At 40.3% G+C, this 14,617-nt stretch overlaps 1 protein-coding gene across 1 annotated transcript in view; it reads left to right on the top strand.

Moving 5' to 3' along the window:
- Positions 1–8,357, top strand: part of GSG1L (GSG1 like) — a 290,811-nt gene extending 282,454 nt beyond the window's left edge. The window contains exon 5 of the mRNA XM_044304130.1: positions 8,012–8,357. Coding sequence (XP_044160065.1) covers positions 8,012–8,312 — 301 coding nt within the window. The 3' untranslated portion in view covers positions 8,313–8,357. The remainder of the gene's footprint in view (positions 1–8,011) is intronic.
- The last annotated feature ends 6,260 nt before the right edge of the window (positions 8,358–14,617 follow it).

Below are 14,617 nucleotides of genomic sequence, written 5' to 3'. Positions count from 1 at the left end.
CTACATCTTTCAGTCCCCACAATGTTTTCTTCTAGCGGTGCATGAGCATGGTCACATGCACTGCTCCAGCCAATGACTGGCTTCAGTGGTGATCTGCTGCTTGTGGCTGCATCACCGCTGAAGCCAATCATTATTCCCAGAAAACACTTTTAAGGCTACTTCCACACATTCAGTATTTGATCAGTATTTTGCCTCAGTATTTGTAAGCCAAAAATACATAGTGGCTTCATAAGATGGAAAAGGTCCCAAATCTTCCCATTAAACCTTTTCTCTGCAGGTTTCACTCCTGGTTTTGGCTTACACATACTGAGGAAAAACAATGACTAAGCACTGACAGTGTGAAAGGATCCTAAGGTCCTACTCACAAAGGTAGTGTTTGGTCAGTGATTTCAAGTGTCAGTGATCGCTATTAGTGTTGGGGGAGCATGCTCGGCACATCGCAGTGTTCGGCTGAATACCACGTGTGCTCGAGCGCAATGCTCGAGTCTCCTTCCCGCACGTTTATTGGCTCCTACGCAGCCAACAAACATGCAGGTAAGTACTGCCATTCATTGTAATGCAGTAGCCATGTTGGCTGCTTTCATTACAGTGGTTGGCTGGCCAAAACGCATCATCGGGTGCTATATAGCACCCAATGACACGTGTTCGGCTCAGTATTAGTCTGAGAGCTGGAGAGCAGAAGAGATAGTATAGCGAATTAAATATCAATATTTTAGTTTTTATACTTGTTAGAGACCCAAAAGTCTTTTTAAAGATTATTGTGTGTGGCAGCAATAAATATTTTTAGCGCGACCTGCGCTAAATTGCTAAAACTTGTTAGAGACCCAAAAGTCCTTTTAAGGACTATAGTTGTATCTAGCAGCAATATATATTTTTAGCGCACCCTGCGCTAAATAGCTTGCAATTGTTTGGGCGCTGCAGACAGCGACATTATCCGCGCTACATCTCCTGCCTAACATGTGCGCAGCCAAAAAATATCTGTGACATTCAGTGTACTTTTTCTGTAGACGTTGTCCAGTGCGGACAGTTATATTACCTGATCTGCATCTCCTTTATAACATTTGCGTATCCGAAATATCAGTGACATTCAGTCAAATATTTTTGCTGCTAGTGGTAGCGATATTACCAGCGCTACATCTTCAGTATAACGTTAGCGCATCCGAAATATCAGTGATATTCAGTCAATTTTTTTTGCTGCTGGTGGCATCGACATTACCTGCGCTACATCTCCAGTATAACGTTGGCGCATGCAAAATATCAGTGACATTCAGTATAATTTTTTTCACAGTTGATGACAGCCACATTATGCGCTACATCTCCTGTGACAGCGCTTGCTGCAGAGTACGTAGTTCCTTGGCCAACCGAGGAGGAGAGACGAGGGGAATAGAGAGCAGTTCCAACAGAGGCAGGGCAACACTCTTCAAGGCCTGGGACAGTTTTATGACACCCTACCAGCACCCTTAACCTGATGCGCAGCCTAGTGTCACAAGGAGGGAAACATTTTGGAAGATGGTGAAGGATTACGTAGCAGACCATGTCAGCATCCTCAGTGATCCCTCTGTGCCTTACAACTATTGGGTGTCCATGCTGGACACGTGGCAGTAACTAACGCTCTACGCCTTGGAGGTGCTGGCCTGCCCCGCTGCCAGCGTTTTGTCAGAGCGTTTATTTAGTGCTGCTGGGGGCATATTAATTGATGAGAGCAACTGAAAATGCTGACCAGTTGACTCTTATAAAAATGAACAAGGCCTGGATTGCCCCTGACTTCTCTACTCCACCAGAGGAAAGCAGCTGAGCATAAAGACACTCTAAATGTGGCTTTTATGGTGTATTGAATACACTGTATTCCCATGCACCCCTTCCACCACTATAAAGGGTATATGGTTCAATCTCCTTTTTATCATCGTCCTCCTCCTCCTCCATCATATCAACATGCTTATTAGGCTGCCCTTGCTCCTAATGTTTTAGAGGGTCAGCTCAGCAGTGGGCCGTCATCAATAATGTTTTTGAGGGTCACCAACAGGCCCTCAACCATAATGTTTCAGAGGGTCAGCTCAGCAGTAGACCCTCACCCCTAAATTTTTAGATGGTCAGCTTGGCAGCAGGCTCTCGCCACAAAAGTTTTTAGATGATCAGATAAGCAGCAGACCCTCACCCCTAATGTTTTAGAGGGTCACCAGCAGGCCCTTGCTCCTAATATTTTTGAGGGTCACCAGCAGGCCATCAATCATAATTTTTCAAGGGTGTGTATGATGCCCTCCTTTATGTGTAATAAAGGGTGTATTGGAGTGTCGGTTCCTTGTCATTTTTGGCAGCCCTTTCCCTTAGTGCATAGGCTTTATGAGTGGTGTAGGAGTCCCACTACCTGAACAATTGTACCACAATGTGAATAAGGCCCTCCTTTATGTGATATACAGGTTGTATCGGAGTACCTCTTTCCTTGTAATTTTTTGCAGCACTTGCACTTTATATACAAGTACATATACAGAAAACAGTGTTTCCTAACAATTTTTCCCCTAAAATCGATTTTATCTTTGGTTTTGTGCATATTATTATCAGTCTGTAAAAGTGGCGTACTACTCGGACAACATCGTTCCCAGCAGCGACCTAGGAGTCAAAGATGCATCCAGACATCCTCCCCATGCAGTTCCCAAACCATTTCAGTGGTGTTTCCATCAATGTCTGAACTTTTACTATGAACCAGACACTCTCCCCTCTTCAAAGCAGTGGGAACCTGGTTTAATGCTCGGGTTCTCCCATTGACTTCTATTGAGCATCTTGAGGTGTTCTACTAGAGCACAAGAGCACTTTGGTGCACGACCAACACTAATAGATACCCAAAATCAGGAATGGAGCCTACACAGAGATAAAGAAATGGAAAGACTTGTGCCTGTTCTGTGTTTCTGACCCACATCTGGTTTTGGCTCATAATCACGGATATAAATCAGCCCCAGGAATCTTTCACACTCTTTTGTGGCTTGTTTGTTTATTACAAAAAATGCAATAAATTTAATGTGTGCCTTTTATATATGTGTTTTTTTTTTTATTATTATTCACACATTCTTCACATGTTTTTGAGTGTTTTTTCCCCCTAAAGAGGTCTATATTAAAATGGCTGAAGAAAAACACAATACCAAGTGTATGTGGTTTGGGGGGGGGGGGGGGGGATACAAATACAGAAAACAAGGCATTGTTTGCATTGTGCTTCAAAATTCTCTATTAACTTACAGCATATATCTGGCCACAGCGTGTTTTGTAAAATAAAACAAAAATACTAAAGATTCCAAGAAGGTGTCAGATAAATATGACCTTAGATATCTTACAGACAACATGGTTAAACATGACGTTTGAGAGGTCATACAAACACATTTCCTAAATTCAAGAAATTAACATGACTGGCTACAGGCCTACAAGAGCCCATGGAACAGATGGCCTCTTAATGCCTCAACTGTAAATCTGTAATACAGTGTTCATAGACTGCCATGTGCCTATACTGATTTTCAGAGTGCTTCTGGTTTATAAAAAAAAAATCATGCTTAAAGAGGACCTTTCACTACAGCATAAACTAAAAACGAACTAGATCAGTGGGCAGAGCGGCGCCCAGGGGTCCCCCTGCACTTACTAGTATGTCTGGGCGCCGCTCCGTTTGCCCGGTATAGGCTCCGGTGTCTGCGCTCCCTCTGACTGATTTTTTGTCGGAGGCGTGTCCCTTGCTGCAGCACTGGCCAATCGCAGCGCACAGCTCATAGCCTGGCTATGAGCTGTGCGCTGTGATTGGCCAGCACTGCAGCAAGGGACACGCCTCCTACAAGAAATCAGTCAGAGGGAGCGCAGACACCGGAGCCTATACCGGGCGAACGGAGCGGCGCCCAGGCATACTAGTAAGTGCAGGGGGACCCCTGGGCGCCGCTCTGCCCACTGATCTAGTTAGTTTTTAGTTTATGCTGTAGTGAAAGGTCCTCTTTAAACGGTACAGTTGAAAAGACTGTTTGTCCATCAAGTTCAACCAAGGGGTGGGAGGGGATGTGGAAGAAGGGAAGGAGAGTAGGGAACCAGAATTCAACACTAAGCATTACTGTTATTAGTTATAAAAAATCCTCAAAGTTTTTTTTTTTTCTTTTCTGTCAATCGTTTCTGCATTCTTGTCACCTCAGGAGACTCAATTTTTTCTTCTCGAGATGGAGACATCTGTCCCCTTTGTCTTTTGATGGGTTTTTATATGGAACAGCCTTTTACCATACTTTTAGTACAAGCCATTTATATATTAATATAAGTTAATTATGTCCCCTCCTAGATGCCTCTTCTCAAGACTAAATACATTTAGTTATTTTAATCTTCACTCATAACCGATACCATGCCCCTTATTTATTTATTTTTTCACTTTTTCAAACTCCAGGGCATCCTTTCTATGAACTGGTGCCCAGAACTGAACATCATATTCCAGATGAGGCAGCACTAGAACTTTGTGAAGTAGTAATATTACATCCCTGTCCTATGAGTCCATGCCTTTTCAATACATGACAGTATTCGTCTGGCCTTAGAAGCTGCTGTATGATCTACAAGAACACTCAAGTCCTTTGTGAAGATGGCCCATGCCAAGCTGCTGCTATTTCTCTGAGCAGACACTTAAATGCTTTCCATGCTGCTCTGCTGGCAGTCTGGACTGGCATGCCCTCCTCTGCCTATCTGCACCATTCACCATGCCCGACCACCAGCATCCCATGTGGCCTCTTCTGTTGCAGGCCATGGTCTGTGCTCTCCTGTAAATTTTCCTGATTTAGGACACGCATGCTTCCCGGCTCATGAAGGGTCAGCACATGCGCAGTGACTGGGTTTGGGGTGGCCCCAACACTAGGCCGGGTCTCCTGAAACCAGCAAGGTGTAACCACACGTTGTTGCTTATAAGAAGGGATAATAAGGTGTAATGCAACCCAATGGGAAGTAAGTCCAGAGAGTCAGGGTGTGCAGTTAACCAGTGTGATTTTTTACTGGAGGAACTCAAGTGAAAAACAATAAAGGCAAGGTACTGAGCTAGCTTCTCCAGTTTCCTCCCTGGCAGAAGAAAGTTTCATGCTGAGGAAAGGCCTGAACTAGCTTCCCTCCTCTTGCTCTCCCAGAAGGCAGGTACCTTGGCCAAAGGGTCTGTTGCTTAGTCATCTGGCTGGAGTCCAGGTCAGACTGGTAGAGTTTCTTCTGCTAAACACTAGTCCCTATCTGTAGACAATAGGGTCTCTGACTACTCTTCTTGTACAGAGTTCCTAGGTGAACTAGAACCTTCTAGTGAGAGGGGTGGAGAGGAGAATCACAGCCTAAACTGAAACAATGTTACAATTTTAGTCTGTCATAGAATTGTATTGAATTTCAATGAATTTATATGGGAATGACTAAGAAGCTTCTGCAGACATAAACAACAGAGCTAAACCAGTCAAAAGGTCAGTGTGTCTGGCATTTTCCCTCCAAAACTTTTCAGAGGTTGAAAGTCATAAATTCTCTTAGCTGGCTGTAACATGAATTCAAAATATTTAAGAAGTAATAAGATTACACATGCTAAGTGAATAAATATATTTACTAAGTGTGACTAAATATAAGATATCACAGACAAATCACATACAGAATAATAAAATGTAAATAAACATCACTGTCTACCACATTATAACACATGGCCAACAACCCAAGGTGTACACGAGATAAGACAAATCACTACTTACTTCCAAGTGTGTAATAAAAGTTATACAAGTCACCCGCAATCCCCCCAGTGTGCATCACGTATGTCCTGAGATGTGTCTGAAATCACTACTCAGGAATTTAGCCTTATCAGCACATCGGAGGATGGGTACTACATTACAAGGAATTATAAGGGATATCCTAACACAGAATGCTAAAAGTAATATAAAAGAGAGAAAATTAAAGGAGACAGAACCAAGCAGTACTTAAAAATACTAAAATACTCTTACAATACCCTGGTTGTGTATTAACCCTTTCAACTGTGCAGTGCAACTATAGTGTAAAACAATGCAAATGAACTGGATATATTGCAATACACATATAAATGCAGTTTAACAATATGAAACAGTATAAGTGAACACAACAGCATAAATCACTTTAACCAGTAAAGGTGTGTCACGTTATTCTGATTGTTTGCCCAAATACCAAACCTTTGTCTGATACTCCGCTGCTTGCCTTGACCGTAGCTTGTCTACCATACTGACCCCTTGCTGCCTGCTCTGACCTCAAATTAATTTCACGGAATCGCACAACCTCTGCCTGCCCTAACCTCTATGAATATAGTTGAATCCCTTGGTACTTCACACCAGTGTCACTGAACCCCGTGGCTCACCTACCAACTGAACATGGACTATTCAAAGAGGTAGTAGCCTAGTGGCTGCCCTACAGCGAAGACTAAATCCCTGTATATGGGTTAAAGGGTATAAACCAGGGGGACACCAGAATAATCTCAGGCCTAGCCCAAAGTCAAACCAGTTAGTTGATACAGTGGTTCCACATCCACTGCCCGTTATCATCTTATCTACAATGTACTCTCTTAGCATTACTCCCTTAAGACATATGTTGCATGTAGATAATTATTATTATTATTATTATCCTGATGCCTAACTTTACATTTGTTTACATTAAATCTCATTTGCCAAGTGCAAGCCCAAACACTCACAGTGACCAAGTCAGCTTGTAGTTTATGGACATTTTCTATAGACTGCATAGTACAACATAGCATTGGTGTCATCTGCAAAAATAAAAACATTGCTATTAATACCTAATCCCATCCTCTATATCATTATTGAATAAGTTAAATAATAGCAGACCCAGCACTGAACTTTGGGGTACACTACTTATTCTGAAAACCATTCAGAATAGGAATCATTGACCACAATTCTCTGGGCACGGTCATCAAGTCATTTTTCAATATAATTACAAACCATACCTTCTAAAGCTATAGACCTTATTTTATTAAGTTTCTATGAAGGACAGTGTTAGATGCCTTTGAAGTCTAAAAACACTATACCTAACAAAACATAGTATCACATTTTGAATATCACAGAAAATGGGGATGCTAAAACTAATATACTTTATTAATACTAGTTAAAACCAGGGGGAATATATAACATAATTCACTCATATAAAATCTTCTATCAAAAATACCTAATATTTGGGTTGGGTATATTTTGCATGCCCAATTCCGATACTAAGGTGGATTAGAAAACCAAATAGGGTGGATGGTGTCTGTAGGTAAGTATGAGAGCACCTAATGGTCAGTATTCTGCTCACTGGAGTAGGACCAGCTCCCATAGACTGACCCCTTGTATATGTCAACCCACCAGATGGTTATTTATAACAACAACCAGCCAAAATGGCAATACTCTCAAGACAGCTCAACACCTGCCCATATATGGGAGCTTTTGTTAGTAGTGGGCAGGTGATGAGGTGTCTTGAGAGGATTGCCATTTTGGCTGGTTGTTATCATAAATAACCATCTGGTGGGTAACATATACAAGGGGTCAGTCTATGGGAGCTGGTCCTACTCCAGTGAGCAGAATACTGACCATTGGGTGCTCTCATACTTACCTACAGACACCATCCACCCTATTTTGTTTTCTAATCCATCTTAATATCGGAATTGGATGTGCAAAATAGACCCAACCCAATTATTATTATATTCGTTTTAGCGTCCACATTTTCTGTGATATTCAGTTTAAATTGAGACATACACCCCAATTTTTTTTCCACACAGTGAATTAATAGTATCACATTTTGTATTATGAAGGTATTCTTCTCTACAAGCATTGCATCATAAAGGCATCATAATGCAGCACTTGGAGTGTCTACACAACTGTAGATGTATAGAGACTCAGTGCCATGTGTATGGACCCTTTGTTTTGAAAAGGTATGACATGCCACTTGCTGATAATATTTAATTAACAGTTTTATCTCCTCTGCTATATGTATTCGGTACATGTATACAGTTTTCTACACTCATCATGCTCTTTGTGTTTTACAGCCTTGCCTGGTGTTCCTTCACATGTTGTATGGCAGCCTCTGTTACCACTCTGAATTCATATACAAAAACAGTCATTGAGTTTGGACACAAGCATAGGATTTTTGAGCAAGCTCTGCAAGAAGAACAGTCATTCACAGATCACAATGCCCTTAAATACATCAATGAGCGACCAGTCCAATCTATTTCTAGCTCCATAGAAATATCAGATGATGCAGCCAGAAGTATCAGAAAGTCTGTGCTAGCTTCAACATCAGTTGACCTTGGAGAAATACAGGAATCGTTGGGAGAAGAACAATGTTAATATGTGTCAATTTAGAATTCATAGTAATGCATTTATTTCTCTTAGTGTTTGACTGGTTAACAACAAGAATCTACAATCCTATACTTGACATTTTCTTTCTTCTCTTTTTATTTTTATTTTGGAGAACAGTTTGACTCAAAAAGTGCATACATGAAGTCTGATTTTCCACTTCTGTTCTATAAAGTATTCAAGATGATGTATAAAGGGGCATACTTTACATCCTAAAGTGCCAGTGCTGTTTTTGTGACATCACATATTGTGTTTTCACAAATGCTCTCCAATAAAGTTGGCTTTGCCACAGTCTATCATAAATTTCCAATAAAAAAACAAGATATTAGCATTTTCTTACAACTTATCACCTTCCATAAAATGTATTGCAGTGTTGGAAGACTCGTTGAGGGATTCTGTTGATTTGGTCTTTGCAGGTAAGTAAGGATGTCATACACAACACTGCCCCAGTAAACATTCTCTGTTTATACCAGTCAGGTCAAATCATTAAAATGCAGGGTCGCTTTAATCTCCAGCAAAAACAGAAATTGACATTAAAATACAGTAGATCTGTGGAGTTGTGTGTTCTAAAGGCAGCTCTTACTAAGTAGTAGTGACAAATCATTTTACTCCCTAAAAGATAACCTTCTTTTCACAGCATGTAGCCAATTCAAACAATATAAAGATGTTCTTGGACAAGCTTTTTAATGGGCTTTAGGTTACACTATTGCAATCTTCCTCTATCAGCAAAATGTAATTTTTGGTTTGGGATTAATTTCGGAATTCAGGAAACCACAGTCTTGCACTTCAAAGTTCAATAATACAATATTTTCCTGTTTTTTTTCAGCAGCAATCCTCCCATGATCCGCTTGTATCTGAGCGACCTAAAATTGAAAAGACACTGGGGGAGCTTTATCTAACTGGTGTAAAGGAGAACTGGCTTAGTTGCTCATAGCATCAAATCAGATTCCACATTTCATTTTCCAAAGGAGCTGTGAAAAATGAAAGGTAGAATCTGATTGGTTGCTATGGACAAGTAAGCCAGTTCTACTTTACACCAGTTTGATAAATCTCCCCCATTGTTCAAACAGAACAACCCAGATGCAATAGTATGCGTCTTTAGGCCTTTTTTATGCATACTATTTAAAATTGCACTGCAGAAAAATTGTAAAACTGAAACAAAAACTCAGTAAGAAAAATGAGATAGGAAAATCAGTGACTGTGATTCTCTATAACTCTTGGTCTGTGGGAGAATAGAATATCATAGCTAAACACATACTATGCCATCAGGAATGTAAACTGCATAGAAACCACTACAAAGAAAAACCTGGCCACTCACTTTTAAATATATGTTGGTGAGACGTATAGCCCCTGTTGCTGGACTGGAATTGTGGTGAACAGACCGGCTGATATATGAAGGTGAGGCAAATGGTTTAAGCGGGTGATAGTTGGGGGGATCTGGGGTGCCTAAACTGGTCCTAAAAGTTTATCTCCAGTGATCCTGCTGACTGCCTATATCCAGAAAATAAGCCTGGACTGTGGTTCTGGAAGGGGCTAGGCTGTAGTTATGGAAGGAATTATTGCACGGCAGCTCTGATTCTACAAAGTTGTAGAGAGAGAGCCACTGATCCCGAACGTGGAAATAGAGGTAGGAGGCCTCATACCTTAAGGCCAGACGGGAAGCCACTTATGTAAACCTAATATGGAGACACTATTTGAAGATCCTGATTTTGGCGTGCATGAAACAGTTGTTGATGCTGGGAACTAATGAAAGATGTCTCTGTAGAAGTTGTGCTACATGAATATAAAAACCTGTGGGGGCTCCCTTTCCTCCTTCCCCCCGAGGGTATAATGTTTGCTGTATCGGAACTCCCCTTTGTCTCCTCTCCTTTTTACTTCCCTTTATATGTAAAGTGGTAATGTCTTCTGTCCTCCCCACGAATATTACTAATAACGTCTGGGACTAACTTGCACCTTTATTTTGCACCACCTATAGTGTGGAGTGGGCCCACGGCTTGGTTAATACCCAGGTAGAGGGGGCGAAGTGGAGTTGTACTCGAATGAACTTTTGCATGAATTACTAATAACTAATAACATCTGGGACTAAATTTGAACTTTTATAACTGCAATGTTTCACCAGCCTGGGTTTCAGGCCGGCAATCTTGTCACCATTTATGCTGTTTATGGGTGGACGAACAGTATTTGAAAGAAAGACTGTATGCAGCATTAATAACTAATAAGGTGCTTTGAATGAACTACTGTATAATTAATAACCTACTCATGGAAATTGATTTGCATATATTATCCTACCAAAGTGTTGATTGCAAATAGTAGATGAAAGACTGACAGTTAATAGGCGGTAGTAAGGAGGAAAGGGAAGGAAGGGATAGGGGAGGGGGGAGGGAAGGAGGAGGGAAAGGAAGGAGAAGGAAAAAAGGAGAATAAGAAGAGGAGAGGGGGGTAGAAAGGAAGAAGGGGAAGGGGAGAAGGAAAAAAAAAAGTGAGCTTTGAAATTGCTAGGCAGGGGGGCAGGAAAAAGGGGGAAAATCTAACCAGAATTAAATACCTCTATCTCCCCAATGTTCAACCGGGCAGAAAAATTGAAACAGCAAGTGCTGACCAATATAAGCGGACAGACCAGCCCTCCTAGGAGGAAGAAAGAAGATATTTCCCAAATCCAGGAGGGGGAGCCCTTTAGGCTGATAGAGAACACCAATACGAGATTATTTGATTTTGAATTCCTAAAAATTAGAATTTCCTAAAAGAGGCGGAAAAAAATGTCCCCACTCAGGAGGAACAGGCGCCTAGTTTGCAGGATATATTCCAAGAAATAAAAAAATGTAACCTGGCAATACAGGACCTCTCTTCTCCAGACTGGAAATATTAAGGAGACGGTGGGATTCCTCAGGACAGATTTACAAAAAAATAAAGAAAGGTTATTAGAAGTGGAGAAGAGAACATCTGATTCTGAGGACCTACTGCAGATAATAGTTAAATAAAAAACTATGCTAAAGCAGGAAAATATAGTACTCCTGGCACAAGATCACGACCAATAATAATAAATGTTCTATCAGTTAGACATAAGGAGGAGGTATTGCGTAGGGCAAGAAATAAAGGGAATTTAGAATACCTGGGCACAACAATAATGCTATTCTCTGATTATGAAGAGAAAGAAGCCACTATATTGATGTAAAAAAGATGCTGCGCCAAAATAATGTTAAGTACTCAATGATGTTTCCCGCCAAATTAAGAGTTGAATGGGAGAATAAAACCTGGTTCTTTGACACGGCAGGGGCGGTGGGGGAATGGATCAAAGAGAAAATAAAAAAAAATTGGTATTAAAAGGGTTGGGGCACATCCGGGAGGGAGTAATGCAAGGGAGAGGACCAGGTTTTGAGGTTAATCTGGACCAATCAGGAAGGGAAGGTTATGTAGCCGGTTGCAGCGTTCATTCCTGGGAGGGAAGCAAGAGGAGGACTGGAAAAAAGGGAAAATTAATAATCTTTATATGTAAAAAATATATTTTTTTCAATATTTATTTTCCCCTCTTTTTCTCACTGCTTCTCCCCTCCCGTTTATTGCCCCTCTGTTGCCCCCTTCTTTTCCCTGGTTTCTTATTCGGTAACAGGATGTGGATAGTGACCACGTGAATTAGACCCTATGAGAATAATTTCTTGGAACATTAGAGGGCTGAGTAAGGGAATAAAGAGAGTGGCAGTTTTTGACGCAATTCATAGGTCTCTCCCTGCTATAGTCTGTCTACAAGAAACCCACCTGACAAGTGAGACGATAATGGGGGTGACTAGGTCGTGGATGCAGTGCGCGTTTCATTCAGTTTTTTCATTGTATGCTAGAGGGCTGAGTATATTAGTACATAGGAACATAGATATTAAAATAATAAAAACAGCAATAGATGAGGAAGGTTGATATGTCCTTATGGACTGTATACTGGAAGGTAGACCCCGGATTATTGCAAATGTATATATACCTCTTCCCTTTAGATTAGATGTATTATTAAAAATAAATGAGTTTGTACTTAAGGTAGGCGATAAACCATTTTTGGTAATGGGAGACTTTAATAACGTAATGGATGGCCAAATGGACAGATGTAGATTAAATAATTAATTAAAAGATATTATAGCAGAACTGGGCTGGATCAATATATGGAGGGTAATGCACCCAAAATTAAAAAAGATATTCATGTTTCTCTAAAACTCACAGGTGTTTGTCACGGATTTATAATAAAGGGGCACAAGATATTGAACAGGTGAGGTACGGACGACGGGGGGTTCTCAGATCACAACTAAATCACTATAAGTATAAAAACAAAGAAAAAAATAAATAGAAGGATGAATATAACTATAGGATGGATTAATATAATGGGTACTCACGATAAGATATTGAAAGATATTGGGGAATACTTTGAGACAAATGAGGGTTCAGCTGGGAACAATATGGTTTGGGAGGCCGCAAAGGTCTTTGTAAGAGGAATTATCACTAAATACACTGTACAAATACACATATATCGGAAGGAAAATAGGAAAAAAATTACTGATCTGGAAACTGAAGTGGAAAAATCTTAAAATAAATATATCGATAATGCTACAGCACATAACTATAAAGAATGGACAGATAATGTGGCCAAATTGGAAAGTGACTTGCGGTTAATGGCTGAACAACAAAAAGGGAACTATGTAAGGGATAATTATATTTTTGCACATATACCTGGCAAGAAGTTGGCTACCCTGGTGGCAACTCAGACCAAAAACAATAAATATATTCATTGCTTGATAGATAAATCCGGTTATAAAACTGTTGAACAAATGGCAAAATTAGAGCTTCTTAGGGAATTCTTTGAAGATATATACAGTAGTAAGGTAAACAAGAGTTCGGTGGAATCACGACAATTCCTAGGGAAAATTACTATTACTAAATTAACTACGGATCAGAGAGAAAGCCTAGAAGTCCCTTTAGATTTGGCTGAAGTAGAGATAACACTGTCCAAGATAACTAAGAACACGACCCCAGGAACAGACGGTATCCCATTTGAAATATATGCCCAACATAAAGAAGTATTAATATTGAAATTGCTCACAATGTGGACAGTTTCGAGGGAAATGGGGAAACTCCCAGATTCTGTCAGAGAAGCCTTAATAACCTTAATATTAAAACCAGGGTAAGACCCGAAGATCCTGGATTCATACCGCCTAATCTCATTAATTAACACCGATAATAAAATATTAGCACAGATTCTTGCAAATAGACTTGGGAGAGTGGCGCCTGGGATCATTCATGAGGATCAGTTGGGTTTTATGCCAGGTAGAACTACAAGTGATAACATAATCAAATACTTTATGGGTACCCAGTTGGAACCCTCGAACTGTGGAGAACGTATGATTATAACTATAGATGCCACAAAAGCCTTTGATATGATAGAATGGCCCTTTTTATTTGCTACATTGAAGACAATGGGATTTGGAGACCATTTTGTATCTTGGGTTAAATTATGATATACTGAAGTCTCCGCAAGGTTAATATTGAACGGTGAGTATTCAGAGAAAATACATATTGCTAGGAGGGTTAGACAGGGTTGCCATTTGCCATAGCTATGGACACCTTAGCGGATATGATTAGACAAGATAAAGAGATTGTAGGATTTAGGTTTGCGGCATATGAGGAAAAAATATCATTGTACGCAGACGACATTAGGTTGTTTCTGGTATCTCATGGCTCACTGAGGAAGATCTTTCAGGTATTTGAAGAATATAGTGAATATACTGGATTGAATATAAACTGGTCCAAATTGGCGTGTATCCCGATTGATCCCTTGAATGTGTTTGTACCGGGGCCACTTGAAATCAAAGAAAGGCAAGAATCAGTCAAATATTTGGGTATTCAGATAACATCTAATCCTAGGGACTATTTGCAGCTGAATGTGCTCCCTAGAAAAAAAAATGCAAAAGACGCGCAAGAAAATAGAGGTTTGGAAAAAAATTCATATATCGATGGCAGGTCACATTTCACTAGTAAAAGCATTTATTTTACCTTCCTTAAACTATATGTTATGGAATGCACCAATTATAATTCCTAAAAGATTCTTTAAAATAATAGCCTCCCTAATAACAGATCTGGTATGGCGAGGTAAAAAAACGAGAATAAGAGCACAGATACTGCATATTTATGAGAAAGAGGGTGGTTTGTCAGTCCCGGACCTAGAGCTGTACTCTATTTCTGGACAGATCAGAAACATGATAATATGGAGTCACTCATATAGATAATAAAGTTAGGCAAACGCGTAGCCTGCTGTGGCAACTTGA

This window comes from Bufo gargarizans, chromosome 8, assembly GCF_014858855.1.
Source record: "Bufo gargarizans isolate SCDJY-AF-19 chromosome 8, ASM1485885v1, whole genome shotgun sequence".
NCBI lineage: Eukaryota > Metazoa > Chordata > Amphibia > Anura > Bufonidae > Bufo > Bufo gargarizans.
This window is presented reverse-complemented; position numbering and strand designations above follow the sequence as displayed.